At 42.0% G+C, this 21,942-nt stretch overlaps 2 protein-coding genes across 2 annotated transcripts in view; one reads left to right on the top strand and one right to left on the bottom strand.

Annotated features, from left to right (window-relative positions):
- Positions 1 to 11,845, top strand: part of ABCC3 (ATP-binding cassette, sub-family C (CFTR/MRP), member 3) — a 35,222-nt gene extending 23,377 nt beyond the window's left edge. The window contains exons 18-30 of the mRNA XM_010024829.1: positions 9 to 192; positions 1,068 to 1,173; positions 1,788 to 1,941; positions 3,259 to 3,466; positions 3,940 to 4,250; positions 5,283 to 5,482; positions 5,578 to 5,704; positions 6,419 to 6,520; positions 7,514 to 7,660; positions 8,905 to 9,063; positions 9,426 to 9,592; positions 10,494 to 10,688; positions 11,416 to 11,845. Coding sequence (XP_010023131.1) covers positions 9 to 192; positions 1,068 to 1,173; positions 1,788 to 1,941; positions 3,259 to 3,466; positions 3,940 to 4,250; positions 5,283 to 5,482; positions 5,578 to 5,704; positions 6,419 to 6,520; positions 7,514 to 7,660; positions 8,905 to 9,063; positions 9,426 to 9,592; positions 10,494 to 10,688; positions 11,416 to 11,524 — 2,169 coding nt within the window. The 3' untranslated portion in view covers positions 11,525 to 11,845. The remainder of the gene's footprint in view (positions 1 to 8; positions 193 to 1,067; positions 1,174 to 1,787; positions 1,942 to 3,258; positions 3,467 to 3,939; positions 4,251 to 5,282; positions 5,483 to 5,577; positions 5,705 to 6,418; positions 6,521 to 7,513; positions 7,661 to 8,904; positions 9,064 to 9,425; positions 9,593 to 10,493; positions 10,689 to 11,415) is intronic.
- Positions 11,846 to 14,739: 2,894 nt separating this feature from the next.
- On the bottom strand, positions 14,740 to 19,499 carry LOC104413745 (ankyrin repeat domain-containing protein 40-like; the record flags this gene model as incomplete). Its single annotated transcript, XM_010024830.1, has 4 exons — positions 14,740 to 15,006; positions 16,278 to 16,459; positions 17,322 to 17,798; positions 19,351 to 19,499. Coding segments are annotated over 4 exons (949 nt in total), but the record flags the coding sequence as incomplete, so codon positions are not given.
- Positions 19,500 to 21,942: the final 2,443 nt, after the last annotated feature.

The raw sequence follows: 21,942 nt of genomic DNA, 5'->3' as shown, positions 1-21,942 counted from the left end.
CTCTTCAGACCCGAATTCTGGTGACCCATGGCATCAGCTTCCTGCCTCAGGTGGACCATATAGTTGTTCTGGGAGATGGCAAAATCTCCGAAATGGGATCTTACCAAGACCTTCTGAAACAGAACAAGGCCTTCGCAGAATTCCTGCGAAATTATGCACTTGATGAAGACATCGAAGAGGACGAACCAACAGGTATAGAGTTGCTTTTTCTTAAAACATGTCTTTTTCTATCAACCAGAATATAAAATTTCTCTGTATAAAGGGTCCCCTGCTTCTTCGTGACAACCTGGCATTTGCCTTTCTGCACTACTATTAAAATGATTTTCTGTGGCCAGGTCTGTATTACTGATAAACGTTTCCACAAATTTCTTTAAAAGCATTTCAAACCATGTGAAATTTTGAAAGTTGGCAATTTGTTTTACAATTGACAAAGTCAAGCTCAGCAGAAAAATGGAGTAGCCAAGAACAAACTGTCCTTGCTGTCAAAGGGGCTACCCAGAGTTTGGTATTTTTCCTGTGTGTGGTGTTGTTGTTTTTGATATAGCAAAGTTCAAATGACATTTTAATCTTGGTTGCTTTTCAGTTTGGTTTGAATCTGATAAAATAACAGAAGACTAAAGCATTTCAGTAAATGTTTCCTCTGTGTGAGAGTGTTCCCATGCTCTTTGATTGCAGCACTGCTCCAGACAGGCAGAGAGGAACATGTATGGTGTCTTGTAGCAACAGCAGAGGCTTGCAGTAGTTCTTGCGTGACTCGCCCATCCCAAAATCATGCCTACAGCATGTCCTATTAGTGAATTTAGCTAGAACCAACTGTAAAACTATTGCTTAAGGTTTCTGATGCACTAAAGGAATGTGATGTAAATTCATTCGGCAGCAGCCAACCTGTCTCACAAGACCTTTACAATTCATTAGGAGAAGTGATGTGAACAAAGCTACGGGCAAGTTTATGCACTATGATTTTCCCACTGTGTTATTGTTTTTCATTACTCTTGCTTTGCACAGCCACTTTTTTCTGTGCTTTCTGCTTTATTCAGCAGAAGCTGAGGTGTGATCTTGTTTTGCAGTGCTGGAGGAGGAGGAAGTCCTGCTAGCTGAAGACACCCTCAGCATCCACACCGATCTGGCAGATAATGAACCGGTGACAAATGAGGTCCGCAAACAGTTCCTTAGGTAAACGTGAGGTTCATGTGCTTATCTCTGGGGTGACACACATCTGAAAGATGTTATTCACGTGTGGTTTCTCAGTGGGGGCTTTAGTGTCCTCTTACAAATAAATTGGTTTGGTTTCCTTTTGAAAATAAATGTGAAAGAACATGCAAAGGAGATCAAACATCTATTCCTGCAGTCCAGTTCCTTAAAGCAACTCTGGTTCTTGGGTAACACCACTGCATGTATTTACCCACACAACAATTAATTGCTACGAGTTGCATGATAAATAAACCCTTTGCATTGCACCTTTCCATTGGGAATCTTGGAAATCTTGATAAGTGTTTATAACCATACCACATCAACAGCTGCTGTTGATGTCCAAACAAAGAAGTTCATGGGTTAGATTTGAAATGGACTAAAGAGCCCAGGCCCTGCCATGGCCTTTGTTGGGTACCATATTTCTGGCATCACTGAACATTCAGAGGAGTGGCACAAGCACCTATGGCTGTAAATGAGGCTGGCATGGGAACCCAGCAGAAAAGCTGGGAATAAGCCCAACCTGCTGCATCCCAGTCCTGGTGCAGCACTGCCAAAATATGCCCTTTTTCTCCTAATGACTCTTTCGTTTTAACTAGGCAACTTAGTGTCATATCTTCTGAGGGAGGAGAATATCCCAACAAGATGTCAACGAAACGAAAAGTCTGTGAAAAGAAGCCAGTAGAGCCTCCTTTGCCAAGAAAAAATCTGAACGAGAAACTTATTCAGGCTGAAACTGCTGAAACGGGAACGGTATGGTTTGATTCCCCACTCCCTTCTTCTGCGTTCTTTCCTGGCTTGTTTCTACATTTGCTCCAGTTCTGTTAAATGTATTGTATAAATCACGGCTGCAGGCTTTAGGCATTAATCTGGTGGCCACAGATCATTAAAATCTGGGATTTTGGCAGAAGTTTCTGCACCTGGCAAGGGCTGTGTACTTAGGGAAAAGGGAAAAAATCCCTTCCAGCTCCTGCCACAGTTGCCTGATCCCGTGCCTGTGTGCTCTGTCAGCCCTGCCTTTGTGCTGCAGAGCTTGCAGCACTGTTGGTTTTAAACCCGTTTGGCTGCTGTTGGGTCCAGCTGCAGCACAGGCTGTTTGATGAACCGCAGCAGTGGGTTATAGGAGCCAGCTGCCTGCTGTGTGCCAGCGGGTCTGTTCTGCCTAAAGGATACCTGCCACCCCATCTTTGAGAGCGTTTTATAGGTACAAAAGAGGCTGTACTCTTCCCAAACAGGGCCAGGGAGTGAAATGGGAGCAGGGAAAAAGAGAAAAGAAATTTAAGAGAAGTTGGGAATACCAAAATCAAAGAAAGAGCAGGAGGTTTTGTTAAAGCAAGCCCCTTCCCTCTTCTTCAGAAGGCTCAGTGTGTCCTGTTTAGTCCGATGTACGTGGTCCATGGCACAGACATCTAATTAACTGTTTCTGTGGATTATTTTACTTTCAACATCCCTAATCAACAACACTTGTTATTTTAGTTATTCCTTTGTATGTTTTTTTTTTTTTATGAAGACTTAGTTTTGTACTGAGTCTCTCTCTCCTTCTGCTTCTCTGCCTTTTTGCACTACCTTAGAGACAGCATCTTTACTTTTTGCCATCAGCATCATCTGTTTATGTTCCTCTTTGGGTACACCAGCATTTGGTACCTCCGTTAAGCTGCTGTAAAGACACCTGAATGGAGGCATATTCAGCACTTTTCTTTAAATAGGCCACTTAAAATAGTCTTGAGCTCGACAGCCTGCCAAGTTGCTGCCTTTGCCTGAAAAACTTGGCTTCTGTTCTTGTTAACATCTTTTCTTACTTTTTTTCCACAGTCTTACGTACTAGACCCCCACAAAACTAATAAAATACCTCAAAATGGAGGAAAGGAGGATTTCAGAGACATTTCTGACTTGTTTTCAATGTCATTGCCCTGACATGGAGCTCAGATGGATGAACTGTTCCCTGGGGTTAGGGCTTAGGGCAGTTTTGAATTTAGCAGTTCCCCTGATGAAGAATTTGTGTCTTTTATACTGTCTAAACTCCTGATTGTGTAAGTTGTACAAAACCAGTTGTGGTGTGTGATTTTGCAGGTAAAGCTTACAGTGTTCTGGCAATACATGAAGGCTGTCGGCCCTGTCATTTCTTTAGTGATATGTTTCCTGTATTGCTGTCAAAATGCTGCTGCCATTGGGGCCAATGTGTGGCTCAGTGACTGGACCAACGAGCCTGTGATAAATGGGACTCAACACAACACAGCAATGCGAATCGGAGTCTATGCTGCCTTGGGCCTCTTGCAAGGTGAGACCAGATGAAATCATGATGTCTCAACGTTTAGTGAAGAGGAATTAGGTGGGAAAGCCGTGACACAGTTGCTATGGCCCAAAATTGCCCCCACTAGATCCTGTCCTCAGAAAGGGAAGTAATATAACCTGGACCTACAAAGTCTGAGCTCAGGCCAACACTTATAACTCTGTTGTGAAGCCCTTGGAGGGGGTTGAGCAGGTGACATGGAAGCTTTAGAGAGGTAGGTCGGAGAGAGAACATGCAAATGTAGGTGCAGAAGAGACTGAAGGGTTGGGGTGAAGTTGTAGCATTAGGACTTCATGGAGGCTTGCGAGTAGCAGAGGGTAGTGCTAATGCGCATGGTAAGAGAAGGGTTGGGCAGGGAATATAGTCAAGGAAAACAAGCTTCTAGCACAACAAACTGCTGCAAGTCAGAGCTGTGAACTGGGAACATCATGTTCACTGGTTAACATGTCTCCACTTCTTAGGTCTCATAGTACTCATCAGCTCCTTCACCCTGGCCATGGGAGGCATTAATGCAGCGCGGTCCCTCCACGCTGCTCTGCTGGAGAACAAATTTCACACCCCACAGTCCTTCTATGACACCACTCCCACCGGCCGGATCATCAACCGCTTCTCAAAGGACATCTATGTGATTGATGAAGTGATCCCACCAACCATCCTGATGTTCCTCGGAACGTTCTTCACCTCTTTATCCACGATGATTGTAATTATAGCAAGTACTCCGCTCTTCACTGTGGTTATAGTTCCACTTGCAATTCTGTACTTCTTTGTTCAGGTAACTGGAAAAATATCTGGCTACCATTGCAATGACTCTTACTCCACTGATCGTGTTTCTTTTTAGGAATAAACAGCATGAATTTGGGGGGAAATTGAAATATCTGCAGTAACTATATGTTGGTGTAAACAGAACATTATTCTCCCAGAAAAAGAAATGTCCTGTGAGATATGGCCATGAAACAAATAGGCATAACTCTTTCTTGCTTTTAGGTAATAACAAGTAAGCCTACTGCTAGAGGTGGAGCTGTAGTGCACTTCAATATATTGAAGTGTGTATGTATTTGCCATACTGACAACTGCTTAAGGTGGTGAGGAGTTAAAGTGTTGAAAATAGAAAGCATCAATTTTATTGATTTCTGAGCAAAAATGAAGCTTATTTTCTAGAGTGTATAATAGGGACCTGGTAATGGAGGTGCAGATTTGTGCTGCATCGTCTTGAAAAATGAGGCTCTTACAAATGGATTCATTATTTTAGGCTATATTAACTAAATTGAAAGGGACATAAAGAAATTCTACTTACAGTGTATAGAAATTGCAGTTACCCAATGCTCTGCTGTGAAATGGAGCCAAGATAACTTTCTTGAAATTCTTTTAATTATAGAGAACATTTTGGGGGGGTGAAGTGCATCAGTTGCAATCTCCTTTTTATCGTAGAATCACAGAATAGTTTGGGTTGGAAAGGACCTTAAGATCATTCAGTTCCAACCCACTTCAATGGGCAGGGACACCTCTCACTAGACCATGGCACCCAAGGCTCTGTCCAACCTGGCCTTGAACACTGCCAGGGATGGAGCATTTACCACTTCTTTGGGCAGCCTGTTCCAGTGCCTCAGCACCCTCACAGCGAAAAACTTTGTCCTTATATCTAACCTGAACTTCCTATTGCTACAGTCCCTGATGAAGAGTCCCTCTCCAGCATCCTTGTAGGCTCCCTTCAGATACTGGAAATCCTTAACCTAACAAATTCTTCACTGTTTATTGAAACAGAAAGTATTTCACGTTTCCTTCCATTTTCTCCCCAAAATGGCAGCGGTTCTATGTAGCTACCTCCCGCCAGCTGAAGCGCCTGGAGTCCGTGAGCAGATCTCCTATCTACTCCCACTTCTCAGAAACAGTATCAGGGGCCAGTGTCATCAGAGCCTATGGCAGAGTGAAGTCCTTCATAGACATCAGTGACCAGAAGATGGATGACAACCAGAAGAGTTACTATCCTGGCATAATATCAAACAGGTAAAAAGGCATTTAACTCTTGTTTCCACTTAGATCATCCCGTAACTGGTCCAAGCAACCTTTTACCACCCTGCTTATGTCTGCCTTTCCCCTAGGTGGCTGGGCATTCGAGTTGAATTTGTGGGGAACTGTATTGTCCTTTTTGCTGCCCTTTTTGCTGTGATTGGTAAAAACAGCCTGAATGCTGGCTTGGTAGGACTTTCAGTATCGTATGCATTACAGGTATGTGTTACAGCTTTCTGTTTGATGATGGGATCGCGTTGTTGTAGATGGTATGGATATATTGGCAATCATTTAAATGCTTGTTAAAGCTGAAGTTAATAAGGATATCATAAAAATGAGATCTGGAAACAGTAGGGAGTTACACTGGATGCTGATAGACTATTAGCAAGCGCACATGCAGTAGGACTTCAGGGCACTTTGGGAGCAGCACGGTTGTGCTGCACCTTAGTATCCCCAGCAGCAGCATGCAGGACGCTCAGAAGTATGAGGTGTACCCACCAAGAACAGGTCATTTGAGCAGCATGGGCTTAACGTGTCCTGCATCCTGCCTGCTAGGTGTGATCAGTGTGTCCAGGTAATCACAGGCAGATCAGCAGGATTCATAAATAGGCAAGATAAAGTGTACTCAAGCTGTGGACTGTTTAGCAGATTTAATGGCCTCAGTTTTCCAGTGAGACCCGTGACTAAGGGAATGACTCCCAACCAACTTTTTGGGGGGCCATTTGTTAAATCATCATGGGAGGCATAAGCTTCTGCATGTGAGCACCTGATTATCTGTAGACTTCTTGTCCCAGTAACTGTATTAACATCAGTGCAAAGGTAATTATTCCATTTGTAATAGAAATGTGAATCCATGTAATAGCAGTGTCTGGTTTTGTTGTTAAACCTGTTGTTCCTCCGTGGGTTATACTTTTGTTCCTTGTCTTCTCCAAGGTGACCTTGTCTCTGAATTGGATGGTCCGAATGACTTCTGAACTTGAGACTAATATTGTGGCTGTTGAAAGAATAAAAGAGTACTCAGAAACTGAAACAGAGGTCAGCTACTAAGCATCAAGCATGCTCACCATCAAGTGTGGTGAAATTTTAATGCCCACATTTACATGGTCTTTCTTTAGACTCTTGAGAGACAATTCCTGTTCTGAGAGTGTTCTCATTTAACCTGAACAAATGTCACGGTCTGAACTGTAATTTATGCTATCACAGCTCCAAATTATTACTGTCCTTATGCAGCCTGTGCTCAGCATCTCATTTTCTGCTCATGTGAGTGGCTAAAGCACCAGCGATGAGTTTCACCATCAGAATATTGCTCCCGCTGGGTTGGAAATGTTTGATGCATAGTCCTACCTGCATTGATGGGGCTGTGATCCTGCTAGTGGGCACAGCTGCAGTACAGTTGTCAGGCTGGGCACATGTTTTCAGTAGTATTTCTATTTAATCAGTGTAATCAGTCCTCATCTCCCATGAGAGAACATCGTACCTAGGAACACTGTACTGCCTAATCCAGGGAAAGCATCCAATCATCTACCTTTGTTGCTAGAGACTTTTAGAGGTGGCAGATGGAGCTATGCTGGGAAATCTGCTGCTTTCCAGACGTTCTGGGGTTTGTTAGATGAGAGATTAAGAATGAGGAAATGGAGCATCTGAGGAGAGCTGCAGTGGACGGTTCTGGAGATCAAGTGTTTAATCTGGAAGCTAAAAGGGAGCTAGACAAGGTGCTTGGTACATGTTATAAGCCAGAGCTTGAACTGGCATGAAGCAGGCAGTGTTCTGTTAAAGTTAATGGGAAAATGTGAATTTATATCCATTGAGGATTTGGCCCTATGTGCTCAGACTTCTTTTCCAGTAAACTTCACAACAAACATCAAAATGCCTCAGAGTCCATGGTTTTGTCTCATTATTTTAAATGTACTTGATAATGGAGATTTGATTTATAGTTCTAGTAACCCGCAAACGTTAATGTTTATATCTGAATTTGAATTATTTTTCCTTAAACCTGTATGAGGTATTTCTGACTTCTGTTTTCCTCAGGCTCCCTGGGTCATTGAGGGCAAGAGCCCCTCAGAGGACTGGCCATCCAAGGGAGAGCTGGAGTTCGTGAATTACTCAGTGAGGTACAGGAAGGGCCTGGATCTAGTGCTGAAGGATCTAAACCTCCAAGTGCACGGTGGAGAAAAGGTGAGTTACCAGCTGTATGTCTTTGCTAGAACTTTGCTCTGGGCTGACACTGACAGCCACAGGGTAGAGGACAGGGTCTCCAAGCACACTTGCCCCAGTGGTGGAGACCTACTCAAGGTGGCATTGCAGGAGCTACAAGTGACACCCGTGCTGTTGGTGTGGCGGCATCCTCCAGGCTGGAAGCAGTAGTACCAATTGCATGGGACTTTCTGGACTTTCCAAGTTAGGTTGGCAACAGTCTACTCCATGTAGGAGGCACCAGCACAAGTGACAAAAATGCAGTGACAAGAATGCTTTTCTGAAGCAGTGCAGATGGGAGAAGGAATTCCAGCTTTTTCCGCTCCCTGGCTTTCCCTGTGGAATTTCTGGCACGGAAGGAAATGACATTCTTTGCTTGCTTAATCAGGAAATTGTCTTTGTTCTGGGACATTCATTTCTTCATGCTTCAATTGAAAGTTCTGGGGCTTGTGTGCTGGTGACAGAGCAATTAGCATGGGAAAGTCGTCCACTTAAAGGCTGATATTAAAAGAGAATTATCCTTATACTAAGCAGACAGGATGACAACCATCTCCTGGAATGAAGATACATGTGCTTACCACAAAGTCGGAATTGCTTTCTTAAAAGCCTTTATTTCATGTCCTTGAGTGATTGCACTCCTCATATGGGTATTCCAGCTCATCACCCAAAGTTATCTAGGATGGCTCTAGGCCTATGTACATATTTATATGCAGTAATATCCTACAAGGATGCTGGAGAGGGACTCTTCATCAGGGACTGTAGCAATAGGACAAGGGGTGATGGGTTCAAACTGAAACAGGGGAAGTTCAGGTTCGAATAAGGAAGTTCTTTGCCGTGAGGGTGCTGAGGCGCTGGCACAGGGTGCCCAGAGAAGTGGTGAATGCTCCATCCCTGGCAGTGTTCAAGGCCAGGCTGGACACAGCCTTGGGTGCCATGATCTAGTGTGAGGCATCTCTGCCCATGGCAGGGAGTTGGAACTGGATGATCTTAAGGTCCTTTCCAACCCAAACCAGTCTGTGATTCTTTGAATATCATTCAAATTACGGGAATGGCGATATACACAAAGACATGGGGTGTCTAGAGAAGGGTGGCTACATTCTGTCTTAGATTCAGATATTGTGCCAGATATCTTGGAGGCATCTTGGGGGGTTGTTTGAGGTTCTTTTGTTGGGTTTTGTTCTCATTTTAACTACCTGCTTTGTTGGCAAACCTGCGATTTATTGTAGATTGGGATTGTTGGCAGAACCGGAGCAGGGAAGTCCTCCATGACACTCTGTCTCTTCAGGATCCTGGAAGCTGCAAAGGGGGAAATTAAAATTGATGGTGTAAAAATTGCAGAGATTGGTCTCCATGACCTTCGATCCAGGCTGACCATTATTCCTCAGGTACTGTTCCTGTGTACCACAATAAAGGAGGGATCTCTAACAGCTTAGCAAACCATAAATAGTGGTTCATCCACAGAGGAAAACGCTTTGTTACACTCGGAAAATTGTTTCAGAAAAAGACTATTTATACTTTAAGTGGTCCTGTCCTGCCACCGTCTAAGCTGATGCTGGGTGATAAACCAAGATTTAGGATAAAGCATCTTTACAGTTGGAATTTGAGTTTTAAGTAATGTATTTTCCAAGTGGATGGGATTGGCAGGTGGCCTACCTGCAGTGCAGTGGAGACTTCAAAGCAGTAACTCATAATATCTGTACTTACACAGCTAAAGCACTTGTCTAATGAAAGTTGGGTTTATATCCAGGATCCAGTTCTCTTTTCTGGAACGTTGAGGATGAACCTGGATCCATTTAATAAGTATTCAGATGAAGAAATATGGAAAGCTCTTGAACTGTCTCATTTGAAGAGGTTCGTCAGCAGTCAGCCATCCATGTTGGACTATGAATGCTCAGAAGGTGGAGAAAATCTTAGGTAAGGAATGCTTGGCTTAGAAAACACATACTGAGCATTCATTGAGCTGTAACAACGAGTAACACTTGAGCACAGGTTTACACTGTAGCCTGAAATGATTTAGCCACCTATCCCTGTTTCAAGAAAACCACTAAGGCTCAAACGTTCGCCTACTCTTGTGCCTCTGCCACTAATGATCTGATTCTTCTTTGCTGCTGGGGAGGATTTCTCCCAAACCAAAATCCTGTCTTATCAGTAAAGAAAGAAATCTCAGGGGGACATGGTGTTAGAAATAGGCACTCCCTTAAACGTGGCTTGGTAGGAAGGGAAATACCATGGCAACATACGTAACTGCTGTGCTGAGTAAGAGTCCTCTGCCTAAACAGGCACTTCAGCAGTGTTTCTTTTCCATTATTTGAAAGACCCATGAAGACATGAACGGGGATGATGAAATGCCATGCTTTGATATGCTGCGTTGGCTTCTACGGGTGTATGTATCATGTATGTGATGAATGTTTTTGTGGTGGCAGAAAGGACTGACATCCTCAGAATGTTTCTTATCTTCCTTCTTTCTCCCTCTTTAAGCTTGCACATGCTCAGTGTTGTTACAACCCCGTGTGCTTTTGAAAACTCAGCTTGAAGCACTGTAATCATTCTGTAATCATTAGTTGTCACAGCGATCGAAAGGGGCATTTGGTGGCTCTGGCAGTGCTGGCAGTAAGTGAACACATACACTAAATGAGCTGAGTAATGCTGATGGGTGTTAGCTCTAGGGCTGATAGACCAGCCTGCTTGCTAAATACTGTTGGGTTTTGTTCCCTAACTTCACCTGGTGAGTAATCTGTTCTAGCACAAGTGATTGTGAGCAGCAGAGAGCTCAGGGCAGCGGGGCCTCTTTGTGAAACCCTGTCTCTGCTTGCAGCGTTGGCCAAAGACAACTTGTCTGCCTGGCACGAGCGCTGCTCCGCAAGACGAGGATCTTGATCCTAGACGAAGCGACAGCAGCCATCGATCTCGAGACGGATGACCTGATCCAGATGACAATTCGGACCCAGTTTGAAGACTGCACGGTGCTGACAATAGCGCACAGGCTGAACACGATCATGGATTACACAAGGTAAAAATCTCTTCATGGTGCGTGGCGGGAGGCTCACCCGTTCACGGGGTACACGAAGCAACACTTGAAGGGGTCCGACACAAGGTAAAAATCTCTTCATGGTGCGTGGTGGGAGGCTCACCCGTTCACTGGGTACACGAAGCAACACTTGAAGGGGTCCAGTTTGTCCCTAGATAGTCAAACTGATGGTCCTGTCAGGGGTACGTAAGCAACAATGTTTAAGCCATATAATCCTAGAATATCCAGACCTGACTTTGCCTCTGTTGGCATAATAAATAGGTTCTATATTCACTAACCAGAGCTGCACAAGACTTACTACCCAGATGCATTAATAGCACTGTCAGCAAGCTTATGGATCCTTTTTACACTACCAGCTGCTGTAACTTTTTCACCACGTCAATGTCCTATTAATTACTTTAAAACATATTACTATACTTCACAAGCTTTTACATCCTTGGCTTTCTGGTACTATGTTTTCAATTCCATAACTACCAGCATGATACTTCCCCCTTTTATTGGCCCTGGGAGATAGTGACTGTCCTGTGCCTTTTTAAATCAACCAGCAGCTCAGGTAGAACATTCATCATCCATTGTGTGAAAAGAACTGAGCAAAACAAAGCCAAGGCAATGATCAGGGCAGTCTGCTTTGTGACAAAAAGGGATGCCACGTCTTGCAAGGAATTCTCTGACCTATCTTTCCCCCATCACCATCTTTTGTTTGGCACAGGGTTCTTGTTCTAGACAACGGAACAGTAGCTGAGTTCGATACACCTGCAAACCTTATAGCATCAAAGGGTATTTTCTACAGTATGGCCAAAGATGCTGGACTGGCATGAAAAGAAGACCCTCTGGGGTTTTGGTTTGTTGTATTTGTTTTGGGTTTTCTAATATTACTGACTTGGCACAGGAGTGACTTGTGAATGTACTGTAATTTACAAACAGCTTTTGTAGTGGGCTGAACTTGTGATATGTGAACAAAATATTTTACAATTATAAGGACCAGAAAGTGAATTTTATATTTTTTAATATTTTCTATAAAGTATTTTATTATATGCTTTTTCTTTCTCAAAGAATGACAAACATTCTGCCAAGAAAATGTATGTGTCACAGGGCAATATGTGCTGTATTCGGGTTTATAATTAGTAAATTATATTAATGGTACCAAAAAATACACCTGTTCTGTGTGTTTTCTGCACAAGGATTCATTGGTTTTGAAGTGGAAACAAGCCCTGTGGAGCTATGACTCAGCTGAAAAACAGTGACATAATGTTTAGTCTCTGTGTGGTTCCAACCTTCTTTTCAGTATTTCCCCCAGGACAAGGGAGTCATTTGTTGCAGCTTTAAGGCTGTGAGCTGTTCCAGGACCTTTGGTATCCCTGCCCAGGGCAACCTCAGCATTACAGAATTCCTCTTCAGCATAAGAATTACAAGTAACGTGTATTTAAAACTAAACCTGCAGATGGTTTAATATAAATCATTAACTACACGATTTCTACCAGTGTGGCAGACTCCACATAAGCCTACAGGGATATGATTGGCACAGAAGTATTATAAATTTGCTGTATCTTTCTTACACATGGAGTCATTATGAGTAAGTCTCCACTTAAGCGGAGCAGATGTGTATATAATTTATCTCATTCAACACTTAATCACCTGAAATAATATGTGATTTGTTTTGCAGAATTAAATATCTACGTTATTGATAATGAAGCCTCCTCAGATAAAAGGAGTTTAAACAACATTTGCTGCTAGAATCAGAATGTCTTCTGCTTTAGTTACTTGCTCCCTACACCAAGCACTCTAGAAACCTACCCAGCAAGAAAAAGTTCCAATGTTTCCCCATAAGTGAAGTTCAGAAAAACTTTGAGAAGACAAAAATAATCATTTATTAATTCTTACAAATGGGACTTCTTAAATAGAAACAAGAATCTCCAGCCAAGTGTTCATTTGCCATTCACAGTTCATAGAGCACAAAGTAATGAAATATTTACCATACACAGTAATGTAATGATTATACACTGATCACATTGTTAGGAGTGTTAATAGTATGTTCTGTGTATAAACTGCATAAGGTATAAAAATATTCCTTGGAATGCATAGATACCGATCCACAGCTGCAGGATTATCAGTGTGACAAGGAAGCTGAGCTTCCTAATAGTAGGTCTGACCAGTTAATCCTGGTACCTCCAGGGGTTTAGCTGGCATTCACAGCAGATGCCTAAACCGTGGCTGTTCTGTGTGCCAGGAAGAATGCAACAGTGCGATACAGGGAACAATGACTTTATTATTCCAGAAGTCAGAATACCACCAGCAATGTGTTATAAAACCCAGCTATTGCAATGACTCGGAGCACATTTGACCCCCAGCAGTTTTCAGAAGAGGCGATTTTGTTGTGACAAAATGTTCTACTATTACCCTTAGGAGACTGAGCTGCGGTCTAGCTAACTGGTACACAGGAGTGTTTGCAGGGATCTGTACTTCCAGGGGAACACTGGACGTCCGACTACAGGGCAGACTGGGAGAGGGCTCCCTCTGGTGTGCTCATCTGCTGCTGAAGCTGCTTCCCTTTGCACAAAGTACTAGTCACTGGGTGAGAAAGAGAGAGCACGGGTCAATTTGGTTCCTCTTGTGTTAGCTGTTAATACATGTGTTTGCTCTGACTGCAGGGGAAAAACCGACTTTACCTGCCACAGCCTCCGAGAAAGGGGACAAGGCTGTGGGGGATACCTCACTCCAGTCAGAGGCCATCATCTGGAGCCACAGGGGTTCCACATGCAGCTCTCACCTGAGTGGTTCCTCCCTGCTCAGCATGCTGCTTCTATAAATCCCATTTACAGGGCCACAGACATTGTACAGCCAACTTGGGCTGTGAATTCTTAGACAAGACAATGATAACATCCTTTGGTTGCTCTAGTTTCCAAAGAAACTGGGGGTGAGGGAGGGGAAAGACAAAGACACACAGGGAAGTTCAGTCCAGTTTTGTATATTCTGTTTGCCTGTTTGATCTTGAACTTTAGGTTGTTCATCTAACTCTTAGTACATACTTTTACAGTTAGGCTACCAGAACAGAACTCTTTCTCAAATGCAAATGACTGAGTAAGTAATAAAACCCTAGAGAATAAGATAAAATCCAGCTCTTAAATACTTTTCAATTTATTTATTACAGAATTTCATAGCAAAGTAGTCTAATTCTGTATTCTAAGTACCAGGAACAGGAAAAGTGATTATTTTTCAGTAAACAACATGGGTAAACACAAGTCACTGGTGGGGAAAAAGAAAGTACATTGCATAGGAACATCAAGATTTAGTATCAGCCCAGAAAACCCTGGGCATAGTTTCTTTTTACACAGGCAACTTTAAATGATCAAGATGTGACCTTTCCCAGGAATACAGAGGTAAAAGGAAAATGCAGTTACAATTTTTGTGCTTTCAGAAGGGGAAATTAAAGCAGTGTTGGAGAAATGTGATGTCAATACAGTAACAAAAATAGTATTTTAAATTGCACATGTCAGTACTATTTACTGACAGACAGTAAAAGGGATTTTGGTTGAGAGCATATTTATGATTTGGATAATTGCTATCACTTTTTATTTTCAACCTGAGAAATAGGGAAAAGTGTAAACAGGGATTAAGAAATCACTTGTAAGTGATTACTTGTAAAGTAATAAGTCACTTGATAGTATTTAAAGTAGACATCATTTTGTGCTTCTTCCACAGATTCAAACACTTCTGCTTTTTTACTTCTAAGATATGATTTAAAATGCATGATGCAAAATGTGAATGTTAATGGTAATGGACTCAGTAAAAATATTAAATGGGTTTCATGGCAGGTTCTTTAGCTTGAGTACCTCTGCTATTTTATAGCAAACAAATTATTAGAACAGCTTAAGGTAAGCCTTTCCCTGAGAGCTGCTAACTCTGCAGTATTTCAAGATTATCTTTTTGTAAGGAAAAGTGTTGCATTAACAGATAGTTCTACCAATACTTCCTTTGCATTAAGCTGCTTTTACATCAGACTCATTACTCTTGGATTAACTGGAAGCTGTAACTGTGCATAACAACTTACTTCATGGTTAACAAAATAGATCTTTTTACATGATTAGCCCTTATAGTGACTGTATTTCAAACGTAATTTTAAAATGAGAGCTACAAATCTTCTGTTTTATTCTTTAAACAATTAATATGTAAGTTCTGATGCCTTCTTGTTATAACCACTCCGTTCAGAAAGTGTTGGGACTCTGAAAAGTAAGTTTTTGTCGCTTACTGTTAGAACAAGCTCCAGTTCTTGGAAATCCTGTAGCCTTGCCACATCTTTGTCCTTTAAATAGATACAGTCAGTCGTTAGGTGATATACTGTTCAATTTTGCAGAGGTAAGTTAAAATAATAGGCTCATACTAACACAAGGTATGTATTTATCCATAAATATCACAATTCTTTACAGTAAGCTGGAAAGCAGGCATCCTGTTGCATCTGGTATTTGTTCTGGGGTCCTATTCACTTCGGTCTATTCTTAGAAGGAATGCAATACTGATGGTGAGTGCAAGTGATTAGTGGAATTAAGCTTGTAAAGGTCCACTGCATCCACCCCCAACTCCTCTTTTCCCCCTCCCACCTTAGTAATTCTTAGAAGCTCATGAATTGATCCTTGCATCTACCCAGGAAGTTCCTGCATGCAGCATCCTCTAGAGCAGCTCACCAGCATGAAGGTAGAGCTGGCTTGGCAAGGGTCTCCAATGGACGAGCAAGGGAAGACACCCTCCCACAACACAGGCTTGAGCTCTGATCCCTACTGCAGCAGAACTCTGCTGCTAAACAGCATTAAATAGAATTAGTTCTGTATCACCTCAAGGAACAATAAGTGTCCTGCTGTCCAGAGAGCCTGAGTAATTAGAGGTGGAAGTAAAAACAGTCCTTTCAACACAACTGAAGTTGGCAAGTGACAGAATTGCTTATGTCTGTCTTTTTTTACTTTTCTTTCACTTCTTGACTAACAAAGAATAAGTGATCATACAGCCAGTGTGGATGCAGTGCAGTGAAGTCTATTAGTTTAGGACTAATCAAATTAGCACCACAACTGACGCCAGCAATGCTCTAGAGGGATTTGAGAGTGACAGAAGGGTCAACAGTGAATCAGTACAACAGGTCAGCAAGTCCATGTCCTGTTTGCTGCACAGGTGCCTGTCACTGGAGTGAAGAGACAGTTACATTCAGAGACCTGCATCCAGAATCATTCTGAAACTCCTTTCTGGTTTTTGAAGGGACTGCATATAGTCCTTACTGACCCAGCAAAACTCAGTCAGGACTTGCAGGCCTTTCAAATGCTGATGGCAGCTCACAGTGGTGTGGTGTTGTACTGAAGTGAAGAACATAGTTGAGAAATCAGGTATTAATTGGCTCAACACCAAGAAACTCGAGAACTTCTTTACTAAAACCAAATCAAACAACTGCTGTGTGCTGATAGTTGAAAGAAAGTTTTTCTTTTTGGGTTTTTTTTCAACAGGGGCCTCTGCAAGTGACCAACACATTATTCCTTTTAATCTAAAAATGCTTTTTATAAGTTAGTGCACTTCTAAGTTTACAGTTCTTACCTTTCTTAACATTGTATTTGGTAATTTTCTGATCTTCTGTACATGCTCAGGGTTAACACCCAGCTCACGGCAACTCACTCGGAGCAATTCCTTATAGGTCAGTTCTTGCCTGTCCAGCTCAATTTCAATGAAGTCATTTTCTCTGAGATTAGGGTTTTGTATTCTAACTTTAAGCACCAGTTCTATTAGAAATAAAAAGGTACATTAATAGGTAGATGCATAAATGAATTGGAAAAGATATCTCTATAGTAACTTCCAAATATTTCTATGTTCTATTAACCTTGTTTGTATAATTTCTAACGATACAAGAGTCCTCAAAAAGCAAGTAACTGGACTTGAATGACAAGTTTTCATTAGCTTGACTTTCATGAACCTATATGGAAAGATCATTACAAATCTAATACAGTGCGTGTGAATGCAAGTATGAACCTTCGCATGGACACATATCTTACTGGATTTAAACTAACTTAAAAGCAGATTGTACTGGTTATCAACTTCCTGAGCAATCCAACATCACTTCTATCAGGTTTTGATCCTTCTGGTCATCAGTTAACTTCTCATTGCTAATTCATGCCATCAGAACACCTTTTATTTCAAGAATGAACTTCTGAACCGAAACTGAAATTGAGCTTTCCCTCTTCGGGCAGGCAAAATTCACCTGCAGAAATGGCAGGTCAGGTAATTGTTCACCTCCAGGCTCAGGTCTGCAGACTGAGCCATGGCAAGTCCTCTCTTGAGCTCAGTGGCTGTATACTAATTTTCCTTATTTGCAGCTTGGAGTATGCTATTTAGAGAATTAATTACACTGGTGTCTGCATGCTTTTAGAGCATGAGACAAACAGCAAATGTTTTCATCAATATTTTAATAACAGTTGCAGCAGAAACAGGATATCTGCCTCTTTAATGCCCTTCAACCATTTCCTGAATGCCTAAGCATGGGAACCTGAAAATGCTACGAATACATACAACCTGGAGTTGTCTATATTCGTTGTCCAATGTGACATAATTCCTAAGACAAAGTGAGAAGAGGTTTTTTACTGTTACCTTGCATATTAAGTGGGAAAGCTCCAGTGAAGAAAACAGGCTGAAACGCTGGCACGCTGGCTCCCATACAGGAGCCATTCTCTTGCTGAGGCACAGACTGATTTGATCCAGCAGGCGAAGGGGCACTTCTGCTCCAAGACACAGATCCCTGGTAAACTGGAGCTCTCTGAAGTACAGGTTTTGTGTGTGGAGGTACAGTACCCCCGCGGGGCAGTGATGGTGTGCCTGCAGTATGAGCCACCTCAGGAGCAGCATTCCCATGGTGTAGCGGTGCACGCGCGTAAGTCTCCACATCAGGTAAGGAAGCAGAGTCGGTATCTCGTGGTTCTAAGTGTGAGATACTCCCATTCATGGAGGGATCTGGAATACTGTTATTCATGGTGTTATAAACGTAAGGGAAAGGTGGGTTAGCCAAATAATTAGGGATGATTGGCAGATCTGACTCTTTCTTGAAGTCTGGCAGTTCATCATCTTCCACTGTAAAACAAACAAAACAACATTCTCCAAGACTGATTTGAGGGGAAGAGAGAAGTATTGGTATTGCACTGAGGGGATTCTTTTTCTTATTTTATGGGAAGGGACTGGAATGTTAAAAGCAACGCAGGTTAAAAGATGACCCAAGAAGCAATAAGCCTTTTTTTTCCCCTACAGTAAACAGAACTGTGCTCAGGTGTTGTGATACAGTAAACACCAAAGCAGAGTCTGATGCTAGTAATTCCAGGGGTGCTATTTCCTTCTAAACACTGCAATACTTCTGTTTTGGTTTGATTGGTTTTAATCCATAGCCAGCATGTTGTAACATAGTCTCTGGTGGTATAATGCTATCATCTTCATTATGTATAAGGCAACGAAAACCAAAAGGGTAATACTGTTGTTCGATATTAAGGCAAGGGATAAAGGGAAAAGAACACATAGTACTGGGAGAGCTGAAACATTACCAATTCAACAGTTGGGAGACAATAATGAAAACAAAAGCAGACAAGGGAATACAAAGGGGAAGAAAGAGGCTGCTAATCGACCACATTTCAATTTACTTATCGCTTCTAGCAGCAAAGCCTACTCCGCTCCAGCAGTTACAAAACCATGGTAAAAATGCTCTACCAATGTCCTTTAATGAGCTGTTATCTGGGCTGCTAGTTTTCCACTTACTCAACACAGTGCCTAAGCTCCACAGAACATTGGAAAAATGAGGTGTTGCTCTGGAACCCCAACATAAGAAGGATGTGGAGCTGTTAGAGCAAGCCCAGAGGAGGCCATGGAGATGCTGTGAGGGCTGGAGCAGCTCTGTTCTGGAGACAGGCTGAGAGAGCTGGGCTGGGTCAGCCTGCGGAAGAGAAGGCTCCAGGGAGACCTTATAGCAGCCTCCAATGGCTAAAGGAGCTACAAGAAACATGGAGGGGGCTTTTTACAGGGGCCTGTAGGGACAGGACAAAGGGGAATAGCTTTAATTGTTAGAAGGGAGATTTAGATTAGACATTAGAAAGTTCTTCCCTGTGAGGGTGCTGAGGCGCTGGCACAGGGTGCCCAGAGAAGCTGTGGCTGCCCCATCCCTGGCAGTGTTCAAGGCCAGGTTGGACACAGGGGCTTGGAGCAACCTGCTCTAGTGGAAGGTGTCCCTGCCCATGGCAGGGGTTTGGAGCTGGATGAGCTTTAAGGTCTTTTCCAACACAAACCAGTCTGGGATTCTGCAATATATGAGCTTCATAAGAGTTTCATAAATTTTTCTTCTGTTGCCCTTTTGAAAATAGGAAGCTGCCACTGGATCTGGCTCTCACGGGTTTAATCATGCCGTTGTTCAAAATACAGTTTTTGTAACTGTTCAGTGTTTAGGAAAAAGGTTTGGCTGGCTGCATATGGAACTTGTTGGTAATTCTCTGTTCTTAAACTTTGATTTCTTACCAATTAAACACTCTAGAAATCAAGTCAGAGTCACCACTAAGATCCGAACACAGTATCTTCACATGCAAAATAAAGATGGGAACATAACATGCTTTAGACAGCTTTTTGCTACAGTCTTGTATCGGTTTACCTCCCAGCATCTTCCTTATCTCTCTCTTTGATGTTAACTGGGCTGGCCTTTCTCCTTTCTTTGTGAGGATCTCCTTGTCAGCACCAGCGTGCAGCAGGTAAGCCACCACCGGAGCGTGGTTCCGTTTACATGCCCAGTGCAAACAAGTCCTGCACATGGAAAATGTTAACACTGTTTGAAATCCTGAATTATGGTAGATATTAACTTCCACTCATTCTTGCTGCCTGGGAGAAGAACAAGACCCAGCGAATGTCTAACATAAAGGCTTTAATTGCAACCTTCCTTGGAAAGCTAGACTGGTTTTGGAGCCTGCAGTGACACCTGCTGATGTAGTTTCTCCTTGCTCTAACACTGGATACCAAGTTACCAGAGTTATCTTTTCAATTTGTCATTTATTAAGGTATTAACTTTACTGGCAATACAAATATAAAAAGAAGGCTTGTGTATGCTATTTTAATCTTGGAAAGAATAAGCTGTACTGAAAATACTTGTGAGTGTGTGTATATGTGAGACTTCCGTAGGATGCTATTTTTACTCTTTAATTAATGCTGTCAGCCCAATGACTTGCACTTTTTGGAAAGTAGATGATGTTCAGAATACTGTAAGCAGGGTTTCTTAGCACAGTTCTTTGCCCAGTTGCTATTCACTGCATCAGCAACTCTGAAGCTTTGACCTGCAGACAACCAGTTTTCTGCAATCTGTAAATTATGCACAGAACAAACCACTTGTCTGGTTTTTCAAACTGCTCTTTGCAGTTGCTGACCTAGAGAGGAAAGAAACATCCTAAAACCTACTGAGCTCATTTAGTATTAGGTACTTACGCACTGTAACTCATTATACGTTCTTAACCACTCTTCCCTAACCTGGGTTCTAGTGACATTTGATCTTTCCCCAGCTTTTACATTTTAATTCTCTAGCTCCAGCTGCAGGAAACATCAGAAAGATGAACGCACTGAACCCTTCTCCAAGTTTATTTAGTGCTTAAGAAATAAATAAAGCAGAGATAAATAATAAACTTTTAAGGGGAAAAAGTTTCAGTTGAAAGTTCAGCTCCAAATGACCTTTTTCCACTTCAGTTTTTGGTTGGTTGTTTGATTTGAGTTGTTTTTAAGAAAAGAGACTGAAAAGTTTTATCTTGACCAATAAGTTCCAACTTTGTAATGAAAATTTGGCTCTTTTAAGTTTTCTTGGGTGGAAGTATGTAAGGAAAAAAAAGAGAATCTGATCTGTGGAGGGATACAGATCAGATAAACCCAAGAGAAGAGAAGGTACTTTGCAAAACCTTGTTCACTGTTGTACATTCTGACTAACTTAAACCTCAATTTTACTATTTCTTCTCACTAAAACAAATGCATCTTGATGGCAGAAAGTATCCCTGAATTAAAGGTCACCAGTCACTGCAGCAAGAGGTTACGTAGAATTAGATCTAACTGAAGAAACAGGAATGCAAGTGTATGTATACATATTATTTTCCTTCATAGACTATCCTAGGAAGGATGCTACAAGATCTGTGTTTCCAAGATGATACTGAAGCAATACTGTAAAGTCCTGTATTCTCCCTCCAAGACTGGACTGTCCATTTCAGACCAGGTTTGTTTAGTTTTCCTGTGCAGTGTTTGCTGGACTTTTCACACATTTCTCCTTGTGAAATGAGTGTGAATAGCCCACATCAATTCAGAAGCAGCACACTGCCAAGTCATAAACTGTTTTGGACCAAAGTGGAGGGAAAAGGCACAGACAGTATGGTCATGTTTGATTTGAGTGCAAAATTTGCTGGTTTGCTTTGGTGACAAGGAACATGCAGGAGCATTGGCCTTATCTTGGGATCCATCCTGACTGTTCCACGTGGTCTCACATAAAGAGAGACCTTACATGCATCAAAATGTAAGTACTCAGCAACTCTCAGCGTCAGACGTACTAAGAGTCTCCCTGGAGAAATGTTACCTCTACAAGCAAACTTAAATCACAGTGAAGATCCATTTATTGCCATAGTTACAAATGACCAGATCATCTTAAAAATAACTGTATTTTATGACAGATTCCTTTCATTGATTTGAGTTTTAAATACAAACTCATTTTGATGACAGGTACCTGTTTATCTCACACACTAAGATAATTCAGTATCTTATGAATCAGTTATCTTAAGTTTTTATCAGTTCTAATTTTAATTACAAGTTGAACCCCAAGTTGCAAGTGTCCCACACTTCTTAAAACTACTGATTTAACTTTCACCTTTAAAAGCCTAGCTCCTTTCCTACTTTCAGCTTTCTTACTTTCAGTTAAAACCTCAAGCCCAATACAGCACAGCAAATATAGCTGAGTTGAACTTAAGGAACACAGACTGCTGAAATGCCTGACCATTCCCTGTAAATCCCGCTTCAAGTAACACTCTGTGTGTGTGTGTGTGTGTGTGTGTGTTCATGGATAGAGTCCCACTTGTACAAGTGCCTATTACAGAAAAGTCCTGGGTTTAGTGTCTGAATAAGATGTCAAAACCGAAGCGTTTATATGTAACACTGAAACATCCTGCACGTTCCCTGCTTTAAAAAACAAGTCGTTCCCAAACCTGAGTTAGTTTATAAAGGTATTTCT

Source organism: Nestor notabilis, unplaced genomic scaffold (genome assembly GCF_000696875.1).
Source record: "Nestor notabilis isolate BGI_N333 unplaced genomic scaffold, ASM69687v1 scaffold8362, whole genome shotgun sequence".
NCBI lineage: Eukaryota > Metazoa > Chordata > Aves > Psittaciformes > Psittacidae > Nestor > Nestor notabilis.
Note: the sequence above shows the minus strand (reverse complement) of the source record. Positions and strands in the feature narration are given on the sequence as shown.